Source organism: Pholis gunnellus, assembly GCF_910591455.1.
Source record: "Pholis gunnellus genome assembly, chromosome: 23".
In the NCBI taxonomy this organism is placed as follows: domain Eukaryota; kingdom Metazoa; phylum Chordata; class Actinopteri; order Perciformes; family Pholidae; genus Pholis; species Pholis gunnellus.
In genome coordinates, this window is record NC_136550.1 from 3,578,437 (window position 1) to 3,604,316 (window position 25,880).

The 25,880-nt window shown below is 40.8% G+C and overlaps 1 protein-coding gene across 1 annotated transcript in view; it reads right to left on the reverse strand.

Annotated features, from left to right (window-relative positions):
* Nucleotides 1-12,292: 12,292 nt before the first annotated feature.
* Nucleotides 12,293-25,880, reverse strand: part of pea15 (proliferation and apoptosis adaptor protein 15) — a 32,422-nt gene continuing 18,834 nt past the window's right edge. Inside the window, exons 2-4 of the mRNA XM_079184396.1 lie at nucleotides 14,375-14,549; nucleotides 14,082-14,237; nucleotides 12,293-12,824 (exon numbers count right to left, since the gene is read on the reverse strand). Of these exons, the coding sequence (XP_079040522.1) occupies nucleotides 12,760-12,824; nucleotides 14,082-14,237; nucleotides 14,375-14,546 (393 nt within the window). The 5' untranslated portion in view covers nucleotides 14,547-14,549 and the 3' untranslated portion in view covers nucleotides 12,293-12,759. The remainder of the gene's footprint in view (nucleotides 12,825-14,081; nucleotides 14,238-14,374; nucleotides 14,550-25,880) is intronic.

The following is a 25,880-nucleotide window of genomic DNA, read 5'->3' on the forward strand; positions in this document are numbered from 1 at the left end:
TGATAACTACTGAAACCTGAAGGGTGTCAGAGGTACATATATGTCACATGCCACACCCAGAATGGGTGCGATTACAGAGAGGTATGTGAAGCTGTGAATGCCAGATAAAGTTATTATTGTATTACTATTGTTGTGATCAAACTGTTTGTCGCGGTCATTCAAGGTTTCATTTGCTTCCTTCTTAAAAATAAGGCAAATAAAGAAGTTGAATGAATGAAATCTTGTAGATTTGGCCTTGTGGATGACAAATCCAAAGATGTCTTTTGGTATTGCTGTGTTATTTTAAACATTTGCTGTGAGTATCGTTTTATTGGAAATGCCTACAAGGACTTCCTGTTAAGGGAGGGGTGAGGTTATTTGATCTACACAATGCAGAGGACAGTGAACAATTATCTCCGTCATAATCAAAGCAACTTCATCACCACAGCTGTAAAAAAAAGAAAAAAGAGTAAAGAAATGCCTTATAATAAAATGAAACAATCTACTGGTTATTATAGTGAACTTTCAGTTTAGTTTCCTTTACTCCTCAATAGGAAACATAACAATGCATTCCTTCATTGACAGTTTGTTCCTGTGGTGATTTAAACCTGTTTGTCAGGTTTCACCACAGTTTGATTAAATCTCTGTGAATGAACATTGAGGTATAATGGCAACAGTTGTTATGGTCATATGTACGGTTGATGTGCAGCTGTTAGTTACAGTGCTTGAAAAATAAATCAGATCCTTTACTTAAGTGTAGTGCTAATACCATGCTGTAAAATACTCCATTACAAGTAAAAGTCCTGCAAATGTTACAAAATAAAAGTATCTAAGTACAATCAGGACATTTTACTTAGGACATGAAAAGTAAAAGAATTGCCCCATTGACTGATGTTCATATATCATTACATTACTATAACCCATGCATGAATGTGTACAATTGAAATAGTAAATACTGTTGCAGCTGGTTGAGGTGAAGCTAATTTATATGTGAAACTAATGATTACTTCAAAGATGAATCTGCTGATTATTGTTTTTTTATGTTTGGTCTGTAAACAATAATAATAGAGAAATGCCCAAAAGCCCAAAATGACACCTTTATAATACTTGTTTTGTTGAAACAACAGCTTCCAATAGTTTACTCAAGGAGCTGGTACCATGAAATGTATGGCACTGTTTTGCATTAAAAATGACTTAAACATTTAAAAATAGAGAAAACTAACTCCAAGTCCTGTGGGGTAATCAAGAGTTCACAAACAAAGAGTGTTTTTCAGTTTTATTGTCTCGTTTTGGGCACCGTCGACCTTCAACAATGTCTCAAGCTGAGTGCTCACACACCCCCTATAGCAGACAGATATTTATAAAACATATTAAATATTGTTTGGTCAGCGGTACATTGACTGTAATCCATCATCTCTACTAAAAGAGTCTGCAGCTGTGTCTTAAAGGGACAGTTCCCCTCAAAATAAATGGAAATCCTCATAGCTCTAGTGCAGTAATCTGATTGTTTTGTTGTGAGTTGCCTAGTTTTGGTGATATCGGTCATAGAGATGTCTGCCTTCTCTCCAATACAATGGTAATATATGGCACTTGTAGTGTGCAAAGTGCCAAAAATATATATTTGAAAAAAATCACGTCATCATTATGTTATGAATTGTGTGCGAAAACTCCTTCTTGAAAAAAAGACAAATAAAGAAGTTGAATAAATGAAATCTTGTAGATTTGGCCTTGTGGATGACAAATCCAAAGATGTCTTTTGGTATTGCTGTGTTATTTTAAACATTTGCTGTGAGTATCGTTTTATTGGAAATGCCTACAAGGACTTCCTGTTAAGGGAGGGGTGAGGTTATTTGATCTACACAATGCAGAGGACAGTGAACAATTATCTCCGTCATAATCAAAGCAACTTCATCACCACAGCTGTAAAAAAAAGAAAAAAGAGTAAAGAAATGCCTTATAATAAAATGAAACAATCTACTGGTTATTATAGTGAACTTTCAGTTTAGTTTCCTTTACTCCTCAATAGGAAACATAACAATGCATTCCTTCATTGACAGTTTGTTCCTGTGGTGATTTAAACCTGTTTGTCAGGTTTCACCACAGTTTGATTAAATCTCTGTGAATGAACATTGAGGTATAATGGCAACAGTTGTTATGATCATATGTACGGTTGATGTGCAGCTGTTAGTTACAGTGCTTGAAAAATAAATCAGATCCTTTACTTAAGTGTAGTGCTAATACCATGCTGTAAAATACTCCATTACAAGTAAAAGTCCTGCAAATGTTACAAAATAAAAGTATCTAAGTACAATCAGGACATTTTACTTAGGACATGAAAAGTAAAAGAATTGCCCCATTGACTGATGTTCATATATCATTACATTACTATAACCCATGCATGAATGTGTACAATTTAAATAGTAAATACTGTTGCAGCTGGTTGAGGTGAAGCTAATTTATATGTGAAACTAATGATTACTTCAAAGATGAATCTGCTGATTATTGTTTTTTTATGTTTGGTCTGTAAACAATAATAATAGAGAAATGCCCAAAAGTCCAAAATGACACCTTTATAATACTTGTTTTGTTGAAACAACAGCTTCCAATAGTTTACTCAAGGAGCTGGTACCATGAAATGTATGGCACTGTTTAGCATAAAAAATGACTTAAACATTTAAAAATAGAGAAAACTAACTCCAAGTCCTGTGGGGTAATCAAGAGCTCACAAACAAAGAGTGTTTTTCAGTTTTATTGTCTCGTTTTGGGCACCGTCGACCTTCAACAATGTCTCAAGCTGAGTGCTCACACACCCCCTATAGCAGACAGATATTTATAAAACATATTAAATATTGTTTGGTCAGCGGTACATTGACTGTAATCCATCATCTCTACTAAAAGAGTCTGCAGCTGTGTCTTAAAGGGACAGTTCCCCTCAAAATAAATGGAAATCCTCATAGCTCTAGTGCAGTAATCTGATTGTTTTGTTGTGAGTTGCCTAGTTTTGGTGATATCGGTCCTAGAGATGTCTGCCTTCTCTCCAATACAATGGTAATATATGGCACTTGTAGTGTGCAAAGTGCCAAAAATATATATTTGAAAAAAATCACGTCATCATTATGTTATGAATTGTGTGCGAAAACTCCTTCTTGAAAAAAAGACAAATAAAGAAGTTGAATAAATGAAATCTTGTAGATTTGGCCTTGTGGATGACAAATCCAAAGATGTCTTTTGATATTGCTGTGTTATTTTAAACATTTGCTGTGAGTATCGTTTTATTGGAAATGCCTACAAGGACTTCCTGTTAAGGGAGGGGTGAGGTTATTTGATCTACACAATGCAGAGGACAGTGAACAATTATCTCCGTCATAATCAAAGCAACTTCATCACCACAGCTGTATACAAAAGAAAAAAAACAAAAGAAATGCCTTATAGTAAAATGAAACAATCTACTGGTTATTATAGTGCACTTTCAGTTTAGTTTCCTTTACTCCTCAATAGGAAACATAACAATGCATTCCTTCATTGACAGTTTGTTCCTGGGGTGATTTAAACCTGTTTGTCAGGTGTAATCGTAAAAATATGTATTAGCGTCACGGAAAGTTTTTAAAGAACATAGTGTGAACATAGTGTGAGGCCCTGCAAGACACAGATGTCAGCACATGAAGACCGGTTTTTACTATGAAGACGTGTTCACATATATACTCTGTTCCTCGGAAATGCAGTAAATGGGAACAGGCAAACCCCAACCGACTCACAGTTGAGCGTACCTGCATGAACCAGATAAGACCAGACTGGACACTTCCTGCGTAGGAGTCATATAGGGCGTAACCTGTGTAAACCTCTGTAGGTATTAAAGGATGTTGAATGTTGTATTTCATTGAAGCTTTCAGCACAAGACTACTGACTGAGTATCTGCGGTGCATTCTTCCCTTGCAAGCAAATAAACAGAACAAGACATCTTTGAATCTTTTGAAGACATAATTGATTTGTGAACAAAACTCTCTTCTCCCGATTAACATAGAAATCTTCTATCGCACAGGTTTCACCAGTTTGATTACATCTCTGTGGTTGACTCGTTCAGATTGATGTATGAACATTGAGGTATAATGGCAACAGTTGTTATGGTCATATGTACGGTTGATGTGCAGCTGCTAGTTACAGTGCTTGAAAAATAAATCAGATCATTTACTTAAGTGTAATGTATGGAAGCCCATTCTCGCCAGCATAAAAAAAAAAAAGAAATCCACCCAAAAAAAAAAAAAAAAAAGATTATGTTTTTTTTTATTTTTTATTTTATTTAACCGGAAAAAAAGTAAAAAAAAAAAAAAAAAAGACCATGATGTTTTTTATTTGTTTTTTTTTATTTAACCGCTATAAAATAATTGTTGGCGTTAGTTTATTAATGCGTTAACGCGATAATAACGTGTTAACTTGCCCAGCACTAATAATAATACGAATAAGTTTGCAAATATACTGTAATTAGTGTTACTATTAGTGTTATACTGTAATAATTAGTCACCAGTAATAGTTACCTTGTGTAGAATTGCATGGAAAGGCTGGCGAGGAGATCGTCACTGAAGCGCATGCGCACTTCTAATCTCTATTTAAAAAAAAAAAAAAAAAAAAAAAAACATGATCTTTTTTTTTTTTTTTTTACTTTTTCCCGGTTAAATAAAATAATAAAAAAACGTCATAATCATTTTTTATTTTTTTTCCCAGTTACATAAAATTAAAAAAAATTAAAAACCTCATAATCTTTTTTTTTTTTTTTGGGTGGATTTCTTTTTTTTTTTTATGCTGGCGGGAATGGGCTTCCATAGTAAAGGGCTAATACCACACTGTATGTCTCTTTCCAGAAATCATGACCTGATGACTGAAGATAACATCCAGAGTCCAAATAAACAGTTTTTTTCCCTCTTTCCTCAATATGCTATCTGTGGATTTTTGTAACCTCTCAAACATCTTCGAAAGAAAGCAACTTCACACAGCATAGGTTAGCAAATATATTTTAATATATAATATTTATATTCATTTTAGCACAATGACAATGGCATAATTTCAGTTCAGTCTCATTTAAATCATGACAAAAAGCCACACCTTTGTATTTACTTGAATAATACCTCATATCATATTTTGTTGCAGTCATTACAAGATAAATCCTGAAGTACGTCTTGCCCCATGAGAGGAAAACCATAAAATAATGTTCTAACAGCATTGAGCCCATGGCATCCAACGGGGTTATGTTATGAATTGTACGCGAAAACAGAAAATGGATGTAATGACGCTCTTCGATGCATTGTTAAACACAGCAGCACATCCCACCTAATCTTTGTCACTGAGACGGAACTGCTTCTCTTTCCTTCTCTCAAACCAAAATGAACGCCTGTCACTTGCTACACCATTTGAGAACGAAGCACATTACAAAATAACGAGCACAATACGAGAGAGAACCTCCCACTGACTGACTCTCAGGGCAGTGGCACACGGGACAATTCAAGAATTTAACTCAGCAATGATACGTGAATCAAAATGATGTTCTTCATGTTTGCTCTGAATGCTAATGGATCAAAAGTGAGTCAAAAGGGACGGTCAAATTCACAGATGTGTCAACTCTCAAAAGCTTTTGAGATATTTTGTGTAATACTTACACATCATTAAGACTTTTCAAGTGCAGTCTAACACCTCCGGAAAACAAACCCCGCCTCATGCCGAGTCAAATTGTTAGATGCCTGTAAACCACAGTGATGTTTTACCTCCAGTTACATAGATCAGATTAGTGTTGAAAACACGACACCTCAAAAGAGCCTATCTTGACCACTCACCGCGCACACAAGCCACAGACGTTAATGTGACCAACTTAAATGAAGATTGTTCACTACAAACATCATGCAACGTTGCTAAAACTCAAGCAACGGCATGAGTTCAAGTCCCTTCACCACTACAGTTTGCAAGTGAATCAAGTTGGCACTTTTTACCTGCGATGGGAAAGCTTGCTTTTTTTTTAATGCATGAATTGTAAACTTTATTCGTCAAAATGAAAAAAAACATATTTTTGTTGCTGTGCAGCTCTGGAGAAATGCAAGTAGGTGTGGTTAAAAAGCTTGTGCACAATATTCAGGAACGGACGACTCATTTTCCCGTGATGGTTAAAACGGTGCAAAGGAAAACATAGAAACAATGCTGCACAACTCTGACATTCAGCGTTCCTAACATTAACACAACTCATGACGATTAACTACATCTTACCATTTCACAGCATTCTTGTGCAAGACCTGCCACATTCAAAATGACACTGACTCGATGCAGAGGTGTGGCATCTTGTACACATCCAGAGATGTTTTAACCTACATATTTCTCTCTGCTCACACCTCAAACAGCTACAACCCAAACTATTCTTCACTCTACTTACACAACTCTATACCCAGCACTTGTACTCATGAAGTATACCTCTTCACTCACTTCCTCCCTGCGCCCTTTAGCCATTCACCGACACCTTACTTAAAAAATAAAGCTAATAGGGAGCCTCAAGTGTTCAACATTGAATACATAAACCAAACATTATTGAATAAAAATAATACAACATTGGATGAAATATAGGAATACATTATGTAATTCAACAGATGTATTGAAGCTCAACTTCATTATGATAAAATATGACGCTATTTAGCTTAACGCGGTTGCACATGCTACTTACCTAGATTGCTAACTAGCTAGACTGGATTGTTTAGCTGTATTAGCTAGCTTCCTGTGCTCTTCCAGCTAGTTGTTTGGCTAGGCAGGTAGCATGTGCGGCCTTCTTAAGCTAAATAACATGTTACAGTGTGTATGCACAAACCTTGCATGGCAGCTGGATTCTCCCGAGAATCCGGGGATCACTTTTAAACTCAAGCAAAAAACGTTTATTGGGTTGAATCAGAATTTGACACTAGCTAAGAGACGCTAACTGGCTAAATTGCTTAATTGCTTATTTTACCTATTTATCCATTTAACATTGAACATTTTGTGGCTCCATACAGCTCTAGAGTGATTTCTTATTTTTCCGATGAGGGTTGTCAATTGCCTCAATGGTTTATCTTTTTGTATTTTTATTAGAGTAGAATAAGAAAATACTGCTAATGATCTGGTCGTAAAGACAAATCCGGGGTCAACATTTCTTGAACTTTCCACACACACCTGGCCCAACGTTTAAAGACTTTAGGTTACACTTCACATTTTCTTTCTCTTGGTGCAATGTGCAAGTGACAACATGTCTCATACGAACACAATGGCAGATTATGACTTTGTGACTGCTTTTATCTTTTGTCATGATTTGAAAACTCTCTGAATAAAATCATTTCACGAGCAGTGACCACGACACGTCTGATCAAATACGACACAAGTAAAACATAATATGTTACATATCAGTTAATACAATGAAATGAGTATCACCTTTTTTTTTTTTTTTTTTTGTAAAATCATCACCCAAAGCCGAAACAGCAAAACATGAATGAAGAGAATAACATGAATTATAAAAATGTTGATGCATGTAAGCAACACGTTTCCCTCCCCTCGATTTGTTTCCAGTTAGTAAAACAAAATCAGGATACATAAAAACAACAATATATAGGCATTAAATAAATTAATCAAGATCAAAACAAACACAGTGATATATATTCAAAATACATATTTACAACCTAATAAAATGGAAAAAACAAACAAAGAAAGCACAGTCTTATCCTGAAGGGAAAACGATACTCTTGATTGAATGACTTTTAATTAACGGTTAGCATTACATGCTGAACACCTCCACACAATATCTGCCTCTTCATTTCCTACTTTATTTATACTCATGTATTGGTTATAATCAGGTATAAATACATATATATACATATATATGTATATATATATATGTTAGTAGGTTTATACTGTTGCAGCATTTACTTAGTTGATATGTACTTGGTACATGGAAATCCAAATTTGACATCATTTGTGACTGATATGTTGATATGTGCCAATTGGCTACCGAGAGAAAGCTAAGCAATGCCAAACATATAATCCACCTGGTGATGAAGTCAGGGGGGCTGTGCCGTGGTTAATATGGTGACATCGATGGGGGTTGACTTTAGAAGGGCAGGAAACATAAGGTGGATATTAAAAGCAAAAGGAGAAAGGTGCGGCACAGGCACATTTCGATGCTGACAGAAATTGTAACGCTCCAGTGAATACGCTGCTAACCAGGAGCGTCTAGTGCATCACACAGGTTGATTTTTTTTCTTTTTTGATGTTTACAGATATTGCATGGACAAACTACTGACAAACTACCGCACAACTGTTAACTGTTGAGTCCATGGCCTACCCTACTGAAATTCAGAGAGAGATTAAAAAAAAAAATGTAAAGTCACCTGGTCACATACATCTAAATTCACAAGTTGCTATTCAAAGAGCACGTCAAAGAAAAAGAGAAGAAAAAGGAAAAATAAAATACAATGGCCCAAATCCTCCCTTGCTGATATTTTGTACAATAATGAAGAGACATGCTAAGATCTGGAAAGAAAAACATGCCTTTTGGTTCATAAGGTCACCGAAGCTCTTCTATGAAACTGGTGAGCGGCAAACATTTATGGCCAATAATCACATCCATTTTAACGCCGGGAAAGACCATTACCCACAGGTCATAGCAGTAAGTATAACTGCCTCCCTTTGCCTGACAATAAGCTCTCAGTTCAGCTCTGTGACAAATGCAGTGGTCTCACTTTGTGTTCACTAGGTTCAAGCTACAGGAGGGCAGCTACCGCTTCACTTGGGGTCAGGCCTAGCGAAGGCTAGTCTGAAGGCTGAAGGGACAATCCACCCAGAAATACTTCCGACACTGTTGTACATTACCAATCTGAAAAGATCAGTGCATATACCAGGATATATTTGAGGATGACGTTGCATTTCTACAGCTTTGGGAAACACCTACATTCATTTCTCCCAATATGAAAAATTGGTGCAAAACTACAAACTTCGGTTCTAATGGGCAAAAAGTTAAGGGTTGACGTTGTGGAAGAATAAAACAAAAATGTTTGGAAACTCAGATGTGGCTTCACCGATAAAGAGGACTATGACGTAGAGAACTAGTGCTTACAAGTTATTCATCCTCTGAGCGCCATGAATCTGAATAACAAATTTCATGGCAATCCATCCAAAAGTCGTCGAGACATTTTATACTAAACAACAAACATCAAACCGTTTGCTGCGCTAGAGGTAAAGTCAGACGATCACCAAAGTCATCAGGAGTCAACCTCTGACGACCAGGAATGTGCGTACCAAACTTTGAGGCAATCAATCCAATAGTTGTTTGGTGGTTTACGTTTTTTAATTCGTCTTAGTTGGGTTTATACAATCTATGAGTAGCCTAAGGCAATTGTTCGTTGCCTTTCTTGAGGTAAGCTGGGTAAATGCTGATAGGCCCTACATTCGTGGAGACATAAACTGTTTACCTCTTACCATACAGAGACACAGTCATAACGCAGGATCCCTTTCAGGGTCACAGGCATCCAGTTCCCTTTGTTCGATGGTTCCATGTAAAATATCCTGAATATCCTTATTTAGGCAGGAAGTACGTTCTGTAAGGGGTTAAAAATTCCCTGCAGGGACGATAATCTCCAGATTTGGGATGGCACTACACGGTTTCCACGAGTATTGATCTGCTCTATTCTCCTTGACCGAGCTTCAGTGAACGAATTGAATTCAAAGCACAGCATATATAACAGTGTTAAAGTATTTAAGGGTGGAATAATCCTGTCAAAGTACAAAGAAACATGACCACTGTTGGGCTATTAAACCTCCTCCACTCAACTGCAGGCATTAAAGGACTATTGGATGCTTGTTACCTTAACACTTTGCTTGCAAAACAGTAGAATAGAGTTCTACAGTATAGTTGGTCAAACAACGTCCATGTTTAAATAATGAATATTGGGTATTTTCTGTCCTGAAACTGCAAACTACACATCAGGATGTTGTCAAACACCCTGACGTGTCCTAACTAAAGAGTTCAGTCCTTTAGATTAAGTGATTTGTTGGGAGGATATGTTACAGTGCAGAGTTTTCCGACAGACGTAAATGCATAAGATACAAATCAGTCCAACACTACAACAAACGGAGAGCAATACAAAAAACCCAACAGATCACGGAAACTGTGATCGAAATAAAAGTCTTGGTCGTTGGCACTGGGGTTGGAGTGGAGCGTGTTGGTGAGGGGGAAGAAGCAGGAAGTAAAATGACTAGTCATACACCGATAGATTTTTATGTGTTTTTTTTACCGATCCTACAGCTTCAATAACGATCAAAGATGGGGGCAGAAATAGACCCACCGACATTCTGTACACACCCGACACTGAAGTCCTTAGCAAATTTCAGAATAAAAGTACTCTCTTTAAAAGTGAGAGACGTTTTTTGATTGACTTGACGTGCGCGCCGGCGTCCGTCTCCGCTTCACACGCACAATTTCGGGGGGTAAACACAAAGTCTGCTAAGGCTTCAATGCGGGGGGGGGGGGGGGGGAAGAGACACAGTGTTCAAAAGAGCAGTTATTATGGTTAAGTTTCAACAGTCTTGCTAGTTATGATGTTGGTGCATGGAGGGAATGGCATAGTCAGCTGGTTATGAGCCGTTGGGTTTAGCAGAGATCTTTGTCACAATCGACTTTATGTACAGTTTTTAAAAAGGGTTAGGTTCTATCATCACATGCCGTGTTAGCGTTCTGACTTTCTCCTCCTTTCTTTCACTTTGATCTGCGCTTATTCGTTTTATTCAGTTATTTTCAGCAGTGCGACAATTAAAATAGTGACAGAGGGGTGAAAGAAAGCTTTGTCTCTTTAAGTTAACACAATATCCAATACGATTGCTCAATTTATACTTTTTTTTCTGCACTTTTAGCGTTTTCTTTCATCTCAATTTGTCACAGAGAGATGTTGAATAGTTTCAGATTAGATACAAATAGGGCCTTTTGTTACAAAGGTGAAATTAACTCGATTAACACACTGCAGGTAAATATATATTATTTCTGCTGTACTTTCTTCTAATATATTATTTGTATATTTACACCTCTAGCCAGCTCATACGACAGCCTTTCATGCTAACTGGTCCCCTTGATGAAAAGAGGACCTATATAGACAGGGAACATCCATGGTATAGAAATAATCACTCAACTTTCCCGTCTAAATAACTCTGCTATGATTATACGCTAAAGGCAAATATTGGCTTTTCCTATGAAAATCAACTTTAAATATCTTCTTCTAAAATGTTTGACTTTTTTTTAGTTCTTTAATATGATATCATTATCTGTGTAAAAGTAAAGGGAATGCATACAGCACCTCCAGCTGAGGAACAGTGACCGTCCTGTCCTTTAAGTTTAACTTAAAGTTTAGTTTAAAATACAGCTACCTCATGGCAATATGGCCGAAAGAGGCAAAAAAGATGGTAACTTGGTAACTTTAATTATTTGTATTGAACGATATGGACTTTAAAGGAATAGTTTGACATTTGGGGAAATTCTTTCATTTGCCTTTTTTTTTTACGGAGCGTTAGATGAGAAGATCGATACCACTCATGTTTGTATGGTAAATATGAAGCGGTTAGCTGAGCCCATTAGCTTAGCTTAGCACAAAGACAGGAAATTGGGAGAAATTGCTAGCCTGGCTAGCCTGGCCTGTTTGCAGTCTATATGATATAAGCTAAGCTAACCTTCTGGTGGCTCCGTAGCGTCATATTTAAAAAGACAGACATGAATGTGGCATTTTTTCATCACTTCATCACACCCAAAATGTTGACTGTTTCAAGTATCCCTCTCAAATTACAAACGCAACTGAACTATTAGAGCAGCTACACACAAAGACAAGAACCCTCATAGAAAAGAACCAACGTCATATATGGGAGATTCAGATTCTTCTTTTTTTCTCACGTATTAACTTAAGCTGCGGTTTTATTTAAAAATATGTTTTTTGATAATATAAACTATGTAATTACATGGTTTAGTTTCAGTATCTTAATCTCCAGATAGTTTTGACATTTTGGCTATTTTACATATTCAAATTGACTTGAAAAACACTGCTGAATTATTAGTCACTATCATGTATCACTGCACAAACAATGTATCCAGCTTTATATCAACTTTGACATTTCGATTTGTTAAGTTTTTCAAGGCGGGGTTTGTAGTTTTAAATCATCGTGGATGCAGTTACACACACACACACAGACGGTTGCATAAGCACAGCATCACAGATCGAACAGTGTTTACAGATTACTCTCATTCTGAACTGACCCACTCAGCGTTTGAAACGAGGGTAGACTTTGTCTCTCTCTCTCTCTCTCTCTCTCTCTCTCTCTCTCTCTCTCTCTCTCTCTCTCTCTCTCTCTCTCTCTCTCTCTCTCTCTCTCTCTCTCTCTCTCTCTCTCTCTCTCTCTCTCTCTCTCTCTCTCTCTCCTCACACACATACACTGTCGGCCCGTCTCCAGATTTCTTCTTCTAATGTCTCTTTTTCCGCAGCTTCCCGTCTCCCCTCAGCTTGGGGAGAGGCTGCATCGCTACAATCCGATTCGTTGCTTGGTTGGTGTCCACGGTTATGTGTTAGTGCAAGGAGGGTGCGTTGCTGAATGTGTGTGTGTGTGTGTGTGTGTGTGTGTGTGTGTGTGTGTGAGGGGGGGGGGGGGGGGTGAGGGGGGGGAGTGATGGGGTTGGTCAGAGACGGTTGGTCGGTTGATTGGAGTGCCAGGAGTGAAGAAATCAAGGTGCACAGATCAGGGTTGCGGGTCGCGACCTCACACTTTTTTAGGGGGAGGGGCCAGCTTGATGATCTCATCTTCAGAGGGCTGGCGGATGATGTCTTTTAGGGGGGAGGGGTTGGGAAAAAAAAGGGTAGACAGAGAGAAATCTTAAGTTTTAGCCAAAACAAGTCAACTTTTTCTTATGTGGACCAAAGCTGTGGAAGAATCTGCCCATAAATATCACACATATTTACATTCTGTAAATACCTCTCTATATAGTAAATCTATTTGTTCGTGGCGGACTCCGCCATTAGTTTACAGTACATTAAACACGCTTCGCAGGGCCGGGTATTGAGCCTCAGTGCTACAGAAAGTCTGATGGGAAAATGCATTCAGTCTTTTGCTCCGTCTGGGCTCATCTTGTATTATCAAGTTTTATTTATAGAGCAGCTTTCATGCAAGATGCACAAAGCACTCTCCAGAGTGGTGAAGGATGAAACGCAATGACAGGACGAAAGCATCAGGAGGAGATAAATAAAAGCAACAAATATTAATATGACACAGTAAAAAAATATTTTAAAAGCGTAAATAACAAGATTTATATGAAACCATCGGCGTAGAAATAGCCAAATGACAGTAAACGATAAAAAAAACAAGGATTTGAAGTTGCAAAGTTCTTTTCTTTTACAGATTATGCCATAAAAATGCTGCTTCCTGAATAGAACTGAGCTCAGCAGACGTTTCATCTTCTAATAGCAGAGGAATTTATGTTTTTTATTGGGCCAGTGATTTTATGTTGTAACCTAAATTTCCCCCTTGAACTACAATAACAGTTGTAGAAAAGAAATACACCTAATCATGGCAGCAAGGAGCCGGTTGGGAGAAGAGGAGAAAGAACATTTGATCCTTTCTTAAGATATGCCTTATTGGTAGAACCTTTCTATGACAAATATGACAATTACCTGCAACGTTTTTTTTTGTTTTTCCTTGTAATTAATGATTCAATATTATTTATTATTTATATTTATTGTCATTTTATTCCGGAAAACAAAAAACACTGTCTTATATATTCGATATATTCGGTTTAATTGGTATGATAGAACATTTATTTGAATGATCTCAGAATGATCCTGACTATAGACGGATTATGTACGTAGTCAACGAAACCTTTGTGGAGTTTTGGTTTGAAACATTAGAGGGTCGAACTAGATTGGATTCGGCAGACCAGGAAGCCAATCAGAGCAACTTCTTTCAAATCAAAGATACATAAAATATCCCCCAAAGCGCTAATATTAGCCTGATAATCTAGAAAAGCGATACATAGATATAACCCCACATCTACGTGCTGTAGAGCTTGAGCTCGTAGGGTGTGTCACCTTTGTATTTCTTGGCCGAGGGGATGCGCGTGAGCTTGGTGTCGATCTCGTCATCCTCAGAGATCTTGAGCACGGTGGTGCGGTACTCGATCACCCTCGTCAGCAGGTCCGGTCGCCGCGAAATCTCGAAGATGTGCTCGATGTACGACAGATTATCTGCACGGGGGAAAAGTTGTCATTCGTGTCAGTTTATAGCAGACATGTCAGCCAAACTCTGCTCTTTGTTTCCCTCACTGGTAGAGAGAATAAAAGCTGGATATTTTTGATAGATTAGTCGAGTCCATGTGTCTCACCTTTGGCCAGCTTGTCGTTCTTCTCCAGGTAGCTGAACCACTCCTTGCAGGAGGTGATGTTGTTGCTCTGGTCCTCTGGGATGTCCTCCTTGCAGGCCGACTTGAGCTGCTCCAAGTCTTCGTTGGTGATGTTTTCAGACAGGTCGCTGAGCAGAGAGCTGTACTCCGCCATGGTCTGGGCAGAGAGAGAGAGAGAGAGAGAGAGGAAACAGTTAGATAGGCTGAATAAGATGATCAACAGAAAATAAAAGGGGGAGAAATAAACAGAGGCCCAAAATATCTTCCAAGTTGCGTAATGTGCAAACCAGCCCACCTAATTCCCAGACTCCAGTGCGGAAATCTTAGCTAATGACAAAAGCAAACTGTCAGAGCGGGATGGAAAAAAAGACAAAAGAGAATCGTCTCTTTGTATCTGAAAGAGGAGACTGACTGAAGAGACAGGACGTGAGAAAACGGGCCGAAACACCGTCTTGCGCCGTAATTAAGGACGTCCCAAATGGGGGGGGGGGGTCTATGCACCCAGTGAAGGACTTAGGTTATCCATTTATATTCACTTGTATTATACTTGAACATTTCTTTCAACTAAAGCCAATAAAGTTCTCTGTCTCCCTCTAGAGGACTCAGTGAAGAACATTTCTGTGCTACAGTAGAATCACAGAAGCAGGTCTTTGGTCAGATTCTGGTTATTCTACGCGTGTTGGAGGAGAGGCAGGTCTACCCCTCAGTGATTTATCCGTTGTGTGCGTGAGAGGTACTCAAATGCGGGGATGGTTTTCAGATTTAGACCTGAAAGGGGAACAGTGGTTTAAAGGATTCAGTGCACAGGCATGCAGTGGTTACGGATCAGGCTAGTGTTAAAGAATGAGTGTTGGGGTTTAGGTTATCTTCACAAAGATTGGATATTTGTGTGTGTGTGTGTGTGTGTGTGTGTGTGTGTGTGTGTGTGTGTGTGTGTGCAGTTTGGAAGAAGCAAAGGAAATGGATCAGGAATCGCGAATATCCGTTCTTCAAACGTTATGGTAATTTACACAATGCGAAGAGTTGCACAAGAAGAACAAAAAGATCTGTCATTAGTGCCGGGTGTATAATAAATGCTTGTACAAGATCAGAATACATTGGCGACTATCAGGATGATTCTTTAATCGTTTAAGTAGATTCACTGGTTCTAAATCCCCTCTTGTTCCAAATTTGAACACTTGCTGATTATTCTTTTGACAATTTAGTCTACAAAACATCAAAAATGTCCCCGAAAAATGTCTCCAAGTGTCTTGTTTTGTCCAACCTGCAGTCCAAAACCAGAAGATATTCAGTTTACAATGATCAGACGATACAGGCCAAAACAAAAGAAGGGTAGGTTCGGGTAATGAGACGTATAAATGACTAGAAAAAGGCGGTGACATAGTGGGAGGACATCATGCTACAGCGAACCGGAAAACCAACTGGAGGTGCTGCTTCCAACCCTTTCAACCTCGCATCCAATCGAACGGCCGCCTCAGGATGTCCAAAGGCCCCCTGCTTTCCCAAACATCCCAGTGAGATATTTCCCCAGCCCTCAGAGAGTGTAACGAGGCATCGGTTTAGCTATGTGGGAATGATTAAAGGTCACCGAAAAGAACAGCTGCACCTCAGCCGGATGGGATCCACTGTCTCGCTCGGGGGACACTTCGGCAACTCTGGGAAGCGACGCAAGTTGCAGAAGGGCCGCCTCCCTTCTACCCATCTCTTGTAACAGAAGCTTCCCACGACATGAATGTACATCACTGTGTCACACACACAACAGCCCCCCCCCCCCACACACACACACACCCCTGGCATGCCGCTGAATGCAGTGCATCATGGGCACTGGTACTCTGATCCCCTCTGTCTCATCACAGATAAGCGCGGCGTACAGAAAGGCCCAGAAGAGGCTCTGCGATGAGCGGTGTGACCTATATAACCGAGCTGCTGTCGCCTGCAGCGACCACCAGAGGGCCCCCGACCCGCTGCGGAGCATTACACGCTGTAGCGGCAGCTTAAGCATCCCGCCGCCGCCGCCGCCGGTGCAAACAATGCTATCGTCTGTAGCATGCTCACAGGGACACGTCGGATGGGAGATGATGCTTTCTAGCTGCAGCTCAGACATCAGTGATGGCGGGGAAATAATAAAAAAAAACTAGATGAATAGGTCTGTACATGCTGTGCTGACAAACAGGGAGTCTCTAAGTCAGCATGTGATGTTTGGGATGTCCAGACGCTGTTCTCTCATGGATAATTGGTGACATTTGGTTTGGTTTTTGTCTGATCCTCGATCTCAGCCTCAGGGCGAGAGCACAATGATGACAGGGCGCTTTTATTTTACTGGGGGGGGGGGGGAAGAGAGAGAGAGAGAGAGAGAGAGAGAGAGAGAGAGAGAGAGAGAGAGAGAGAGAGAGAGAGAGAGAGAGAGAGATCAGTCTTAAATGTCACATTCATCTACTCTCTCACCAGAGCAACTTGCTCAATTAACACAAAGCGCTCCGTGGGAGAGAGCACGGATATGCACCTTAACTCCAGTGAATATAATAAGGGCCTGAATACAGTGTGTGTGTGTGTGTGTGTGTATGTGTGGCTCCTGCCTTGAAATGCAGGTTTGTAAATCGTGTGTGTGTGTGTGTGTTTGCATGTATTTGCGTGCACTCAAGTGAATGTGTGTTTGAACGCTTCCACTCACAAGCTTTTGAATTGTGCGTGTGTGTGTGTGTGTGTGTGAGATGGAGGGAGACTGGAAGACTGAATGTGTGTGTGTGTGTGTGTGTGTGTGTGTGTGTGTGTTGGTCCCTGTGCCTCCTCTCTCGACCCAGGTCGTCCTGCCTGCTCTCTGTTTTGCACCACAATGGACCGGCGCTGCTTTTGTGTACTTTCAGAGGAGAAGGGGGGACAAAAAACAACAATGGATAGAGTGGCTACATTTAGTGTTCCTCTCTCCCACCACCCCCCCCCCCCCCCTCTCCCCGTCGCCTTTAACTCTTTCTCAACCAACAGATAAAAGTTGTTTCTATTAAATTAGTCCACGATGGCCTCACTTAAAAATGTTTAAAATCAAATGCTGTTATTTTCTTAAATGAATTCAGTACTTTTTACTAACCACGTTTTCATTTAATATTCATGATCAGTAACACTTTAAAACAAAATACGACACTAGATTATGACAAACCTCTTTGACTACAGCTGAAACAATTAACAGAGTAATTGGTAAGTAAACAGATAAAAAAAAGATAAATGGTTGTAGCTTCTCAAATGTGAGGATTGTCTTCTTTTCTCCTTTTTATTCATACATGTGAACAGTGATGATCTTTGGGCTTCCATACTCAATACAGATCTTCACTCATATTTATTTCTGTTGCTGTTATAAGAGAAAGCTTCCAGATACAAAACAGGTGACCTTGTGTTCGTGGGTCCTGCTTTTGCCACAAAGACAGAAAATTACGACGATGAATGAAAAACACCTGAATTGCATTTTCAGCTACGACGGACCAAACGTACGAGTGATCACAGAGAGTTTGCTTTTGTTCACATTCGTTCCTGTGAAGGCCGACTAACATGCATGAAGTGTTTGGTACAAACACTCTGAGACAAGACTTGACAGCTATATTCCTTTTTTTTAAATCCCCGTGCAACCTTGTAGTCATAGTCATGCTCTCAGTAAAGGAGTTTGTGAAATCCCCTCCAACCCCCCAGTCACTCTGGGACGAGCCTGACACTGCTTCCATACATAGAGACCCACTGTGCTTCACATTCTCATGAACACAAACATGCTTTTGTCTGCTCGTTCCTCTGTCTCTGCTGCCTGTGTGTGTGTGTGTGTGTGTGTCCTTAAATGTGAGACGGACAGAGAGAGAAAGAGTCGTCACTGAAATTATAATTACAAAGTTAAATTCGGCTACATATTAAATTGCTCAAGTAGTGTGAACAATCCAAGATGACTTAGTGCAAAGAAAGAAAACAACAAGAGCAAAGCAAACAAAAAGAAAAACAAAGAAAATTGCGAGCAAGTTAAGACTTTCGCTTTATAACGATATACTATCAATGCTGCATGTGTGTTGTGCCAAAACACTTAATTCAAGCTGTGATCAATCTGCAAGGGGAAGCTTTGCACTTGTAGAAGGAGGGTGTTTATGCTCAGTTTGGAATCTTAGCTCACAGTTTGCTCTCGCAGTTTTTGCGGGAGCTTATCAATAACGTTTGGCACACGGACTTCAACACGGTCCCACTGTTTCTGTTGTAGCTCTAGCCTTTAAAAGGAATGGCTGAACATTTTGGGAAATACACTCATTCGTTTGTTGCAGAACAAAAAGCCAAATCCAGCAATCCTCATAACTGTGCAACTTAAAATAAACGGTGTGCAAAGGAAGCCCTGCAGCTCAATCAAATCTAGTGACACAGCTGTGACATTTTGCAACTGAGGCTTACTAGTTAAGGGCGTGGCCACTTTCAGTGACAGGTAGGTGTCGTCTCAGGCCGCTAGCTGCTAGCTGTCTGCTCAGCAAGGCCCGCCTCAGCCCCACCGACGATCCACCTCTTTGGCCCATGTTTTAGAGCTATAGGCTGTGTCGTCCCTTCACCTCTTCAGAAACCTATGTTTGACACAGTCTATGGTGGTGATCAGCTGCAGCCAAACATTGCCGCAAATCAACAAATCTGACGTGATTCTATTTGAAGCTGCAAAGCAAGTTTAAAGCAGCCAAGCTTAGCATTGCATGTGCTTTTTTACGAACAATGTAAATGGGAGTCAACGGCTGGCGTTGCAGTTGACGGTGCATCTTGGCTGCGAAGGGTTTGGACTATTTTAAATGAAAAAAACAAAACAGCTTTAATTACTTTTGCACTGGTTCAGTAGTTTTGGCATTAATAACCTGCCATAGCACTCAAGGCGTGAATGGATGCCAAGCAGTCTTCTTGTGCTCCGTGACTAAACTGTTAACCCCCCCCCACGCCACCACCATAGTCTTCTTCACATTGTGCAACCAGGCCATTATCCATCTAGACGAGACCCACTGTTCTCCCGTTGCTGCTCTTTTCTCCCCGCTTCAGACCCTTTCTTGCCTCTTTTCCTGTTCCGTCTTCATCTCCGTGTGTCCGATTTCTAAAAAGGGGTTTCATAAACGCCCAGCAGCACGGAACGACAGCACTAATACACGCTTTGTAGAGTAGACGCGGCCGGAGTCGATCGATCAATATATTCTATCAAGTGCACGAGTGCAGTCCTGAGGCGGCCGGGGTACAAATGGAGACGATGTCAAGAACAAATGTGGAAGACGTTGGCCTGAAGGCTACGACGATATCTGCAGAATCCTCAAGCACTTAAAGAACCCATCACTCTATTTCACAACACTTTCATTATTCCCGTTCCAAATGCACTGATGGTCAACTTGAGTGTTTCTCTTTGTTGAGAGTACACACACACACACACACTCACACACACACACACAACAACCAAAACTCCATTCACCCTCCACACCAATGACGTTGCCATGGAGACCAGGCGAGGCTTTGCTTTTTTAGGCCTGGAGACTGTTACCTAGCGACAGGGCAGAGACCATCCTCCCTCCCCTCTCTCTCTCTCTCTCTCACTTCACCTCGCGCCCCCTCCCCAACCCTTTCAGAATAAAAGCCCCCGATGAGAATGACTGACGCATTTGAGTCAAGTCGTTGTTGAATGTTAATTATGGAATTTTAGTCTATTTACAGACAACACAGTACACACAAACAAACACACACACACACACAGTGTGTGGGTAGAGAAAGACAACAATGAGACATCCTGACAGTCACATGATCAATTTACATCCTTGCGCAACTCTAACTCCTCTGCCTCTTTTTATCAAAGCCATGCGTAAACAGAAACACACACACACACACACACACACACACACACACACACACACACACACACACACACACACACACACACACACACACACACACACACACACACACACACACACACACACACACACACACACACACACACACACAGCTGACCAAATGTGCAGGACTTCAGCAGGGAGACAAGCCTTCAGATTTCTCCATGGCAACCGAACCACCGGGATAGCAGCTCAAAAATATCTCTGACAGAGATCTGTGTGGAGGAACAGACTCGGTTGTACCGTTTTCCACACACAGTACGTCCAGACCTCGTGTGTCTGGTTTGTCTTCGGCTCTTTGAGTCCATCCTTTCTTCTCCTCACATGTCGTTTTTGTTATCAGCAAAGGCTGCTCGTCACTCCCTGTCTGCTTATCTTATCTTTTACTTTTAAAGTATTACATATTCCTTCTTTTCTAACCGTTGTGAGCAAAGTGTGAAACGTTCAGTTGAGTTTGTGTAAAATGACGAGCGCCATCTTCTTATATTCTGCCCACAACTTTCCCTCATAAACCTGACAAAGTGGCATCAAACGGGGAAAACGCAGCTTAGTGGCCAACGCAGGCTGTAACACACGAACGTGTCAAAATAAATGTGGTAAGAAATACTGCGGAACTTCTCTTCCTCCTTATTCTTTCCTCTATTGTCTCAGTCCCGTCCCTTCGTGTTCTACTCGGTTAGTCTCCATCTCCTTCATTAAATATACCCTGACATTTCACAACCCCCTGTGCTCTTGTCCTCTCTCTCTCTCTCTCTCTCTCTCTGCATATTTTTTGTTATTTCACTCAGATGGACTGGGAGGCAGAGTGTAGGAGTCCCTCCCACTCTCCATCTTTAAATGTCCCATGAAACTCACCTCGACTTTACAAAAAAACCTGTTCTCTATAAGGCAATGCAGCAGCAGTTCGCTCTCATTTCCCCCTTCTCGTTTTACCTCTCAGCGCAATAAACCTTTTTTGTTCCTGAACATATCTCCAGTCTTGCAGGAGCGGTATAGGAGGGGAGGGATTAGCGAGTGGGAGGCAGAAGAGCTCACACAATTGCAGGTCGAAGCGAATGAAAAGAAATCTCCCTCTCAGGTCAGAAGTCTCTCCTCCCCGTCCGCTGATATCATTTTGCGTTTCCGAGCGTGTGACTAATTGCCCGTTTCTTTCAAGCGTCTCACTTCAACCCACGTGCTCACGCTCACCGCGCTGTGAAAAAGAAGAAAAATCGTATTTCTGAACACTCGGAGAGGGTTAAATTGATGTTTGCTCTCATCCTTCTGCTGCTGTTGGCCTGCTGCCGCAGCAGGATTGTGTTTGCTGAGGCAACTGCGCGCATTACAGACAAGAAGTAGCATATATTAAAGCAGAGGGAGATAACAGCCTTCACAGATCATAAACTCTACTTTACTTGTAATGCATTTGTTGCATTTATCAACACTACGCGCGCAGCGAGAGACTGTTAATGAGTCTTAGGTTTTCCTCAAACTGTCCACTGTGACTCATATTATCCCTGATGCTGCCATCAACCTTAACGTTACAGTCGTTTTAATGCACGAGCAGCACAGATTACACATAAGTGTTATCTATATAATAGCTTAGTGCTTAAATCTCTGAATTCATCAACGTCATGAGCACAATATTGGTTTGAAGCACCAATAATGACAGAGGCTTTATATGAGGGGGGGGTGTGATATACGACGATATTAGATCGTGAACTGACGTGTAAATAGGCAATTATATGCGGAGAGGCTCACCGTGTCCACTTAAAAAGGGACTGCTAGGTTAAGTTTCCCTCCACAACACAGCAGAAGTGTTTAAGTGTGGGTTGAATATTAGCGATTGTTTAAAATTCTAGAGAAGGTAATGAGAGGCTGTCCTCGTACAAACCCAGAAGCTATTCTGCTTTAACAGCAGTGTTGTACTGGATGTGGATTGCTGGTCATGTTTGCAGCTGTAATTAAAAGACATTGGTTCAATATTTGGGTTTTCAGAATACCTCCTGTTCCATTGCTCCGGATGTCATCACAGCCAGTACCAAGAATGAATCTGTCTGTGTCTCAATGCTGCGCTCACACACCGTCAAACTCATCATGAAACCAATAAAGGCTGCAATTCATGTTATTGTGAAGTGATAACAAACAGTGTCATTTAAACAAATACTTCATAAATGCATCACTAACTATCTCGCCGTCAGCTGAACCTATTTCTCTGGGTCCAGGCAGCAAATACACAGAACGTAAAAAACCCACATTGAATAATGCAAATCACACGCTGTACGCCCTCTACTCCTTTATACCAATCTGAGCGGCTTCAAGCAGCAGCCGGGACATCGATCGGTTTGTTGCCTCAGGCGCTAATGCGATCCAATCCGCCTCTCTGCAGGTGTTCTTTTCCAATAGTAAACAACAAGCAGACGCCCCCTGCTGATGGCAACCGAGTGTGGGGGGGGCAACAATGTCAAGTCACTGAAGAGATCGACCGGCCGTGTAGCAGCTTTAACCATCTTTGCGGCTCCATAATGATGATGCAGAGAAATGGCTCCAGTGAGCGCTACACTACTATTACTGATGCATTAATATGCAAGTAACATTTTATTGCTGTACTTGGTCAAGATGGAGTTGATCTTAACTACTACAGTGTTGTGTACTTAGTTATTAGATTGTGTCAGCTTATTGTTTTGTCTTGTATCCAGCTACTGTATGTGTCGAACTACGTAGCGGAGAAGAAGCATCCAGCGGCATGAGAAGTAAAACTCCAGTCCTTGAGGACGTACTTACATTCCGCCGCTGCAACTCCGGTAATGCACTTTCGAGGCCAGCTAATGTCAGAACTTTGCTGACACGATTTATAATTATCCCTTAATATGAAAGGGATTCAGTAATGGAACTTGTTATGATTTATTCATAACAGTCGAGTTAGTCTGCAGACTGCTGGCCGTTACATTAGCAGATGTTTACGTGAGGAAGATGACATTTATGTTGCTTTTACAGTCGTCTTTGATCTGGTACGTGCATTCACGCGCGCACACACACAGACACCTCAAATTAAAATACAATCCTGCCGGCGAAAGGTCAAACACACTGCTCCCACGTTTCGCCATCCGCCCCCCTCTCCTCATCCGAGTCATTCCCAAGTAAACGCCGCTTCTTTCGTCTGCTTTGTCTCGGTTTCTCTCTTAATAATCACTTCTCTGTTGTTGCTTTTTCACTTTTGTTCTTTATAACTCCTCTTTTGTTGCATCCTGGTGCTCTTTACAGACACAGACATAGGGCAGGCTATGGAGTCGCCATCATCACAGGAGCGTCCGTTATGCTGCTTCTCTCTCGGACCGGTCCCCCCCCCCCCCCCCCCATTACAACGTCTGGTCGGCCGCTCCACACCACAGGCCTGGACAGCGAACAGAGGGATGTAGAAGAGAAGAGGAAGAGCGCAGGGAGTGATATTGTGCACAGGATTATGGGACGAGAGGAGGGGGGGGATAGATGACGGAGCGCACGGGGACGGAGGGAAATAAGGAGGTTTGGTCCTTTTTTCCTTACAGACGGCCTCGTGTCCAATGAGGCGGCGAGTACTGCCAGCACTCATCAGCTCAAAAGCCCAGAGCGAGAGGGAGAGAGGGAGAGAGGGAGGGAGAGAGGGAGGGAGGGATACAGAGGAAAAGAGGAGGCCCTAATCTGGGGAGAATATAGGCCACTGGCCCATTTCTCATTGAGGAGAAAAGAAGATTTGCTGTGTGTAAAAATAGTACAGTTGATTTAAATATCTTCTTTTTTTTTATTAAACCACTCTTCTTCTCTTATTGGATTTGTCCCCCCCCCCCCCCCCCCCCCCCCCCTACCCCCCAAACTTCATTTCGGCAATCATCTGTGACATTTTCAAATAAATGAATCATTATAAAGTTTGTTTCTAGAGTAAATAGAAAACCGGAGGAGTTAGCATGAGTGGAAATAGAGAGAAAAAAGAAAGAAACTCAAACTTTACCGTCGAGACTTCAGTTAGCGGCTTGGTGAGGAAGCACTTTAGCACACTGACGCTTTGAGGTAGCGACGATGCTAACCTGCTGGTATTAAGCAGGTATCTAATATTTGCTAAATAGTACTAAACTTAACGTGGCGCTGAGGCTGTCATTTGTTTTTGCAGATTTAGTCCTAAACGTATTGGACGATGATGATTATGATGGTGCTGGGTAAAAAGTGAAGAGATGCTGATGGGACATGAATGTCTGCACCATAATTCATTTGCAATTCATCCAATAGTTGCTGAGTGTGGACCATCAAGAGCTAGTGTAGCTGCTAATATCCAATTCTTTATTCTTGTTGTGAGTAAATCCCATACCATAATTAAGACCAACAGTGAACTGGCTAACAAGCATTTTCCTATGTAGCGCCTGATGTAGCTTTTTCATCTGTGGCTTAGAGCTCCACTGTTAAAAACACCAAATGTGTATTAATCCACGGCTAAAAATAGTCCCCAAACACACACACACACACACGACTTCCTCCTGTTTGAGTAACGTTAACAACTAAAAACTACAGTATCCAGCTGTTTCAGGATACCACATATCGGCGTCTAAAGCAATGAAATATGAGGTTTGAAACCTCTTCAAAATGAATCTTCAGGAGGAAGGATTAGGTTGTAGAGACAAAGACAGGATAGTTGGAAAGTACCGAGCAAAGGACAAACTTTGTAGGTTTTGGGTCTTTTCATTGAATTTGCTGACAAAATATTTCAAAATTTTTAAAGTGCACAGAATTTTTTTTTTTTTTTTTTATATATATAGAGCTTCATGACAACTGGGCAACTCCATCTGCTGTGGCAGATCCTCTAATACGATTGAGAACTGGAGCGCCGGCCTTATCCTTTAAATCCTCATCTGATACCGTTAGTCTGCAACTGGCCTCTGCTTTCAGTCACACATGTTTAAAAGTACTGCGTCAAAGCCAACACACATATATATATTTATATATATTTTCACAATAAGGGAAATTAATCTAAGGCATTCTTCATACAACAAGTTCTTTAATTACATCAGCTTGGTCAATCAAACCTTCATAAACCACATGAATGAAACATGATTAGAAGCTGAAAGCAGGCTGAAGAGAGCTAATGGTTGATTGTTGCTAAACCTGTTATTTGATCTTTTTAAACATCCTAGATCCAACCAAGAATCCGTGAGCATAAAGCTCTGAATTGATCGATGTTTTCACTCATAAGCCCAACAAGCTGGCTTTGATGTATATTCACATAATGTAATTACACCTACATGTGTGTATTTATCTGTTTACGTGTATGTTGGTATTTTCCTCCCTCACATTTCTCTCAGAGCTAAAGAAGAACGTCGGTGAGGAGTTTGTGTAGGCAGAGCTAACAATCAATACTCCCAAGTGACACACAAACAACACAACACACTCGCACACACTGTGGGCACCGTGTGAATGTGCCCCGCATACAGATACCCCCTGACTGTTTTTGGCACAAGCTTGCGTGAAGCCAGAGGCTAAAAGGTCAGCGAAAGAGAGAGAGAGAGAGAGAAAAGCACCACGGGAGACTTTCAGCAACTAAATCGAGGCGTTGCGCTGCGAGGACATCAGAATGAAGACAAAATGTGAAAAGGAGAGTGTGAACGCATGTTCAAGAA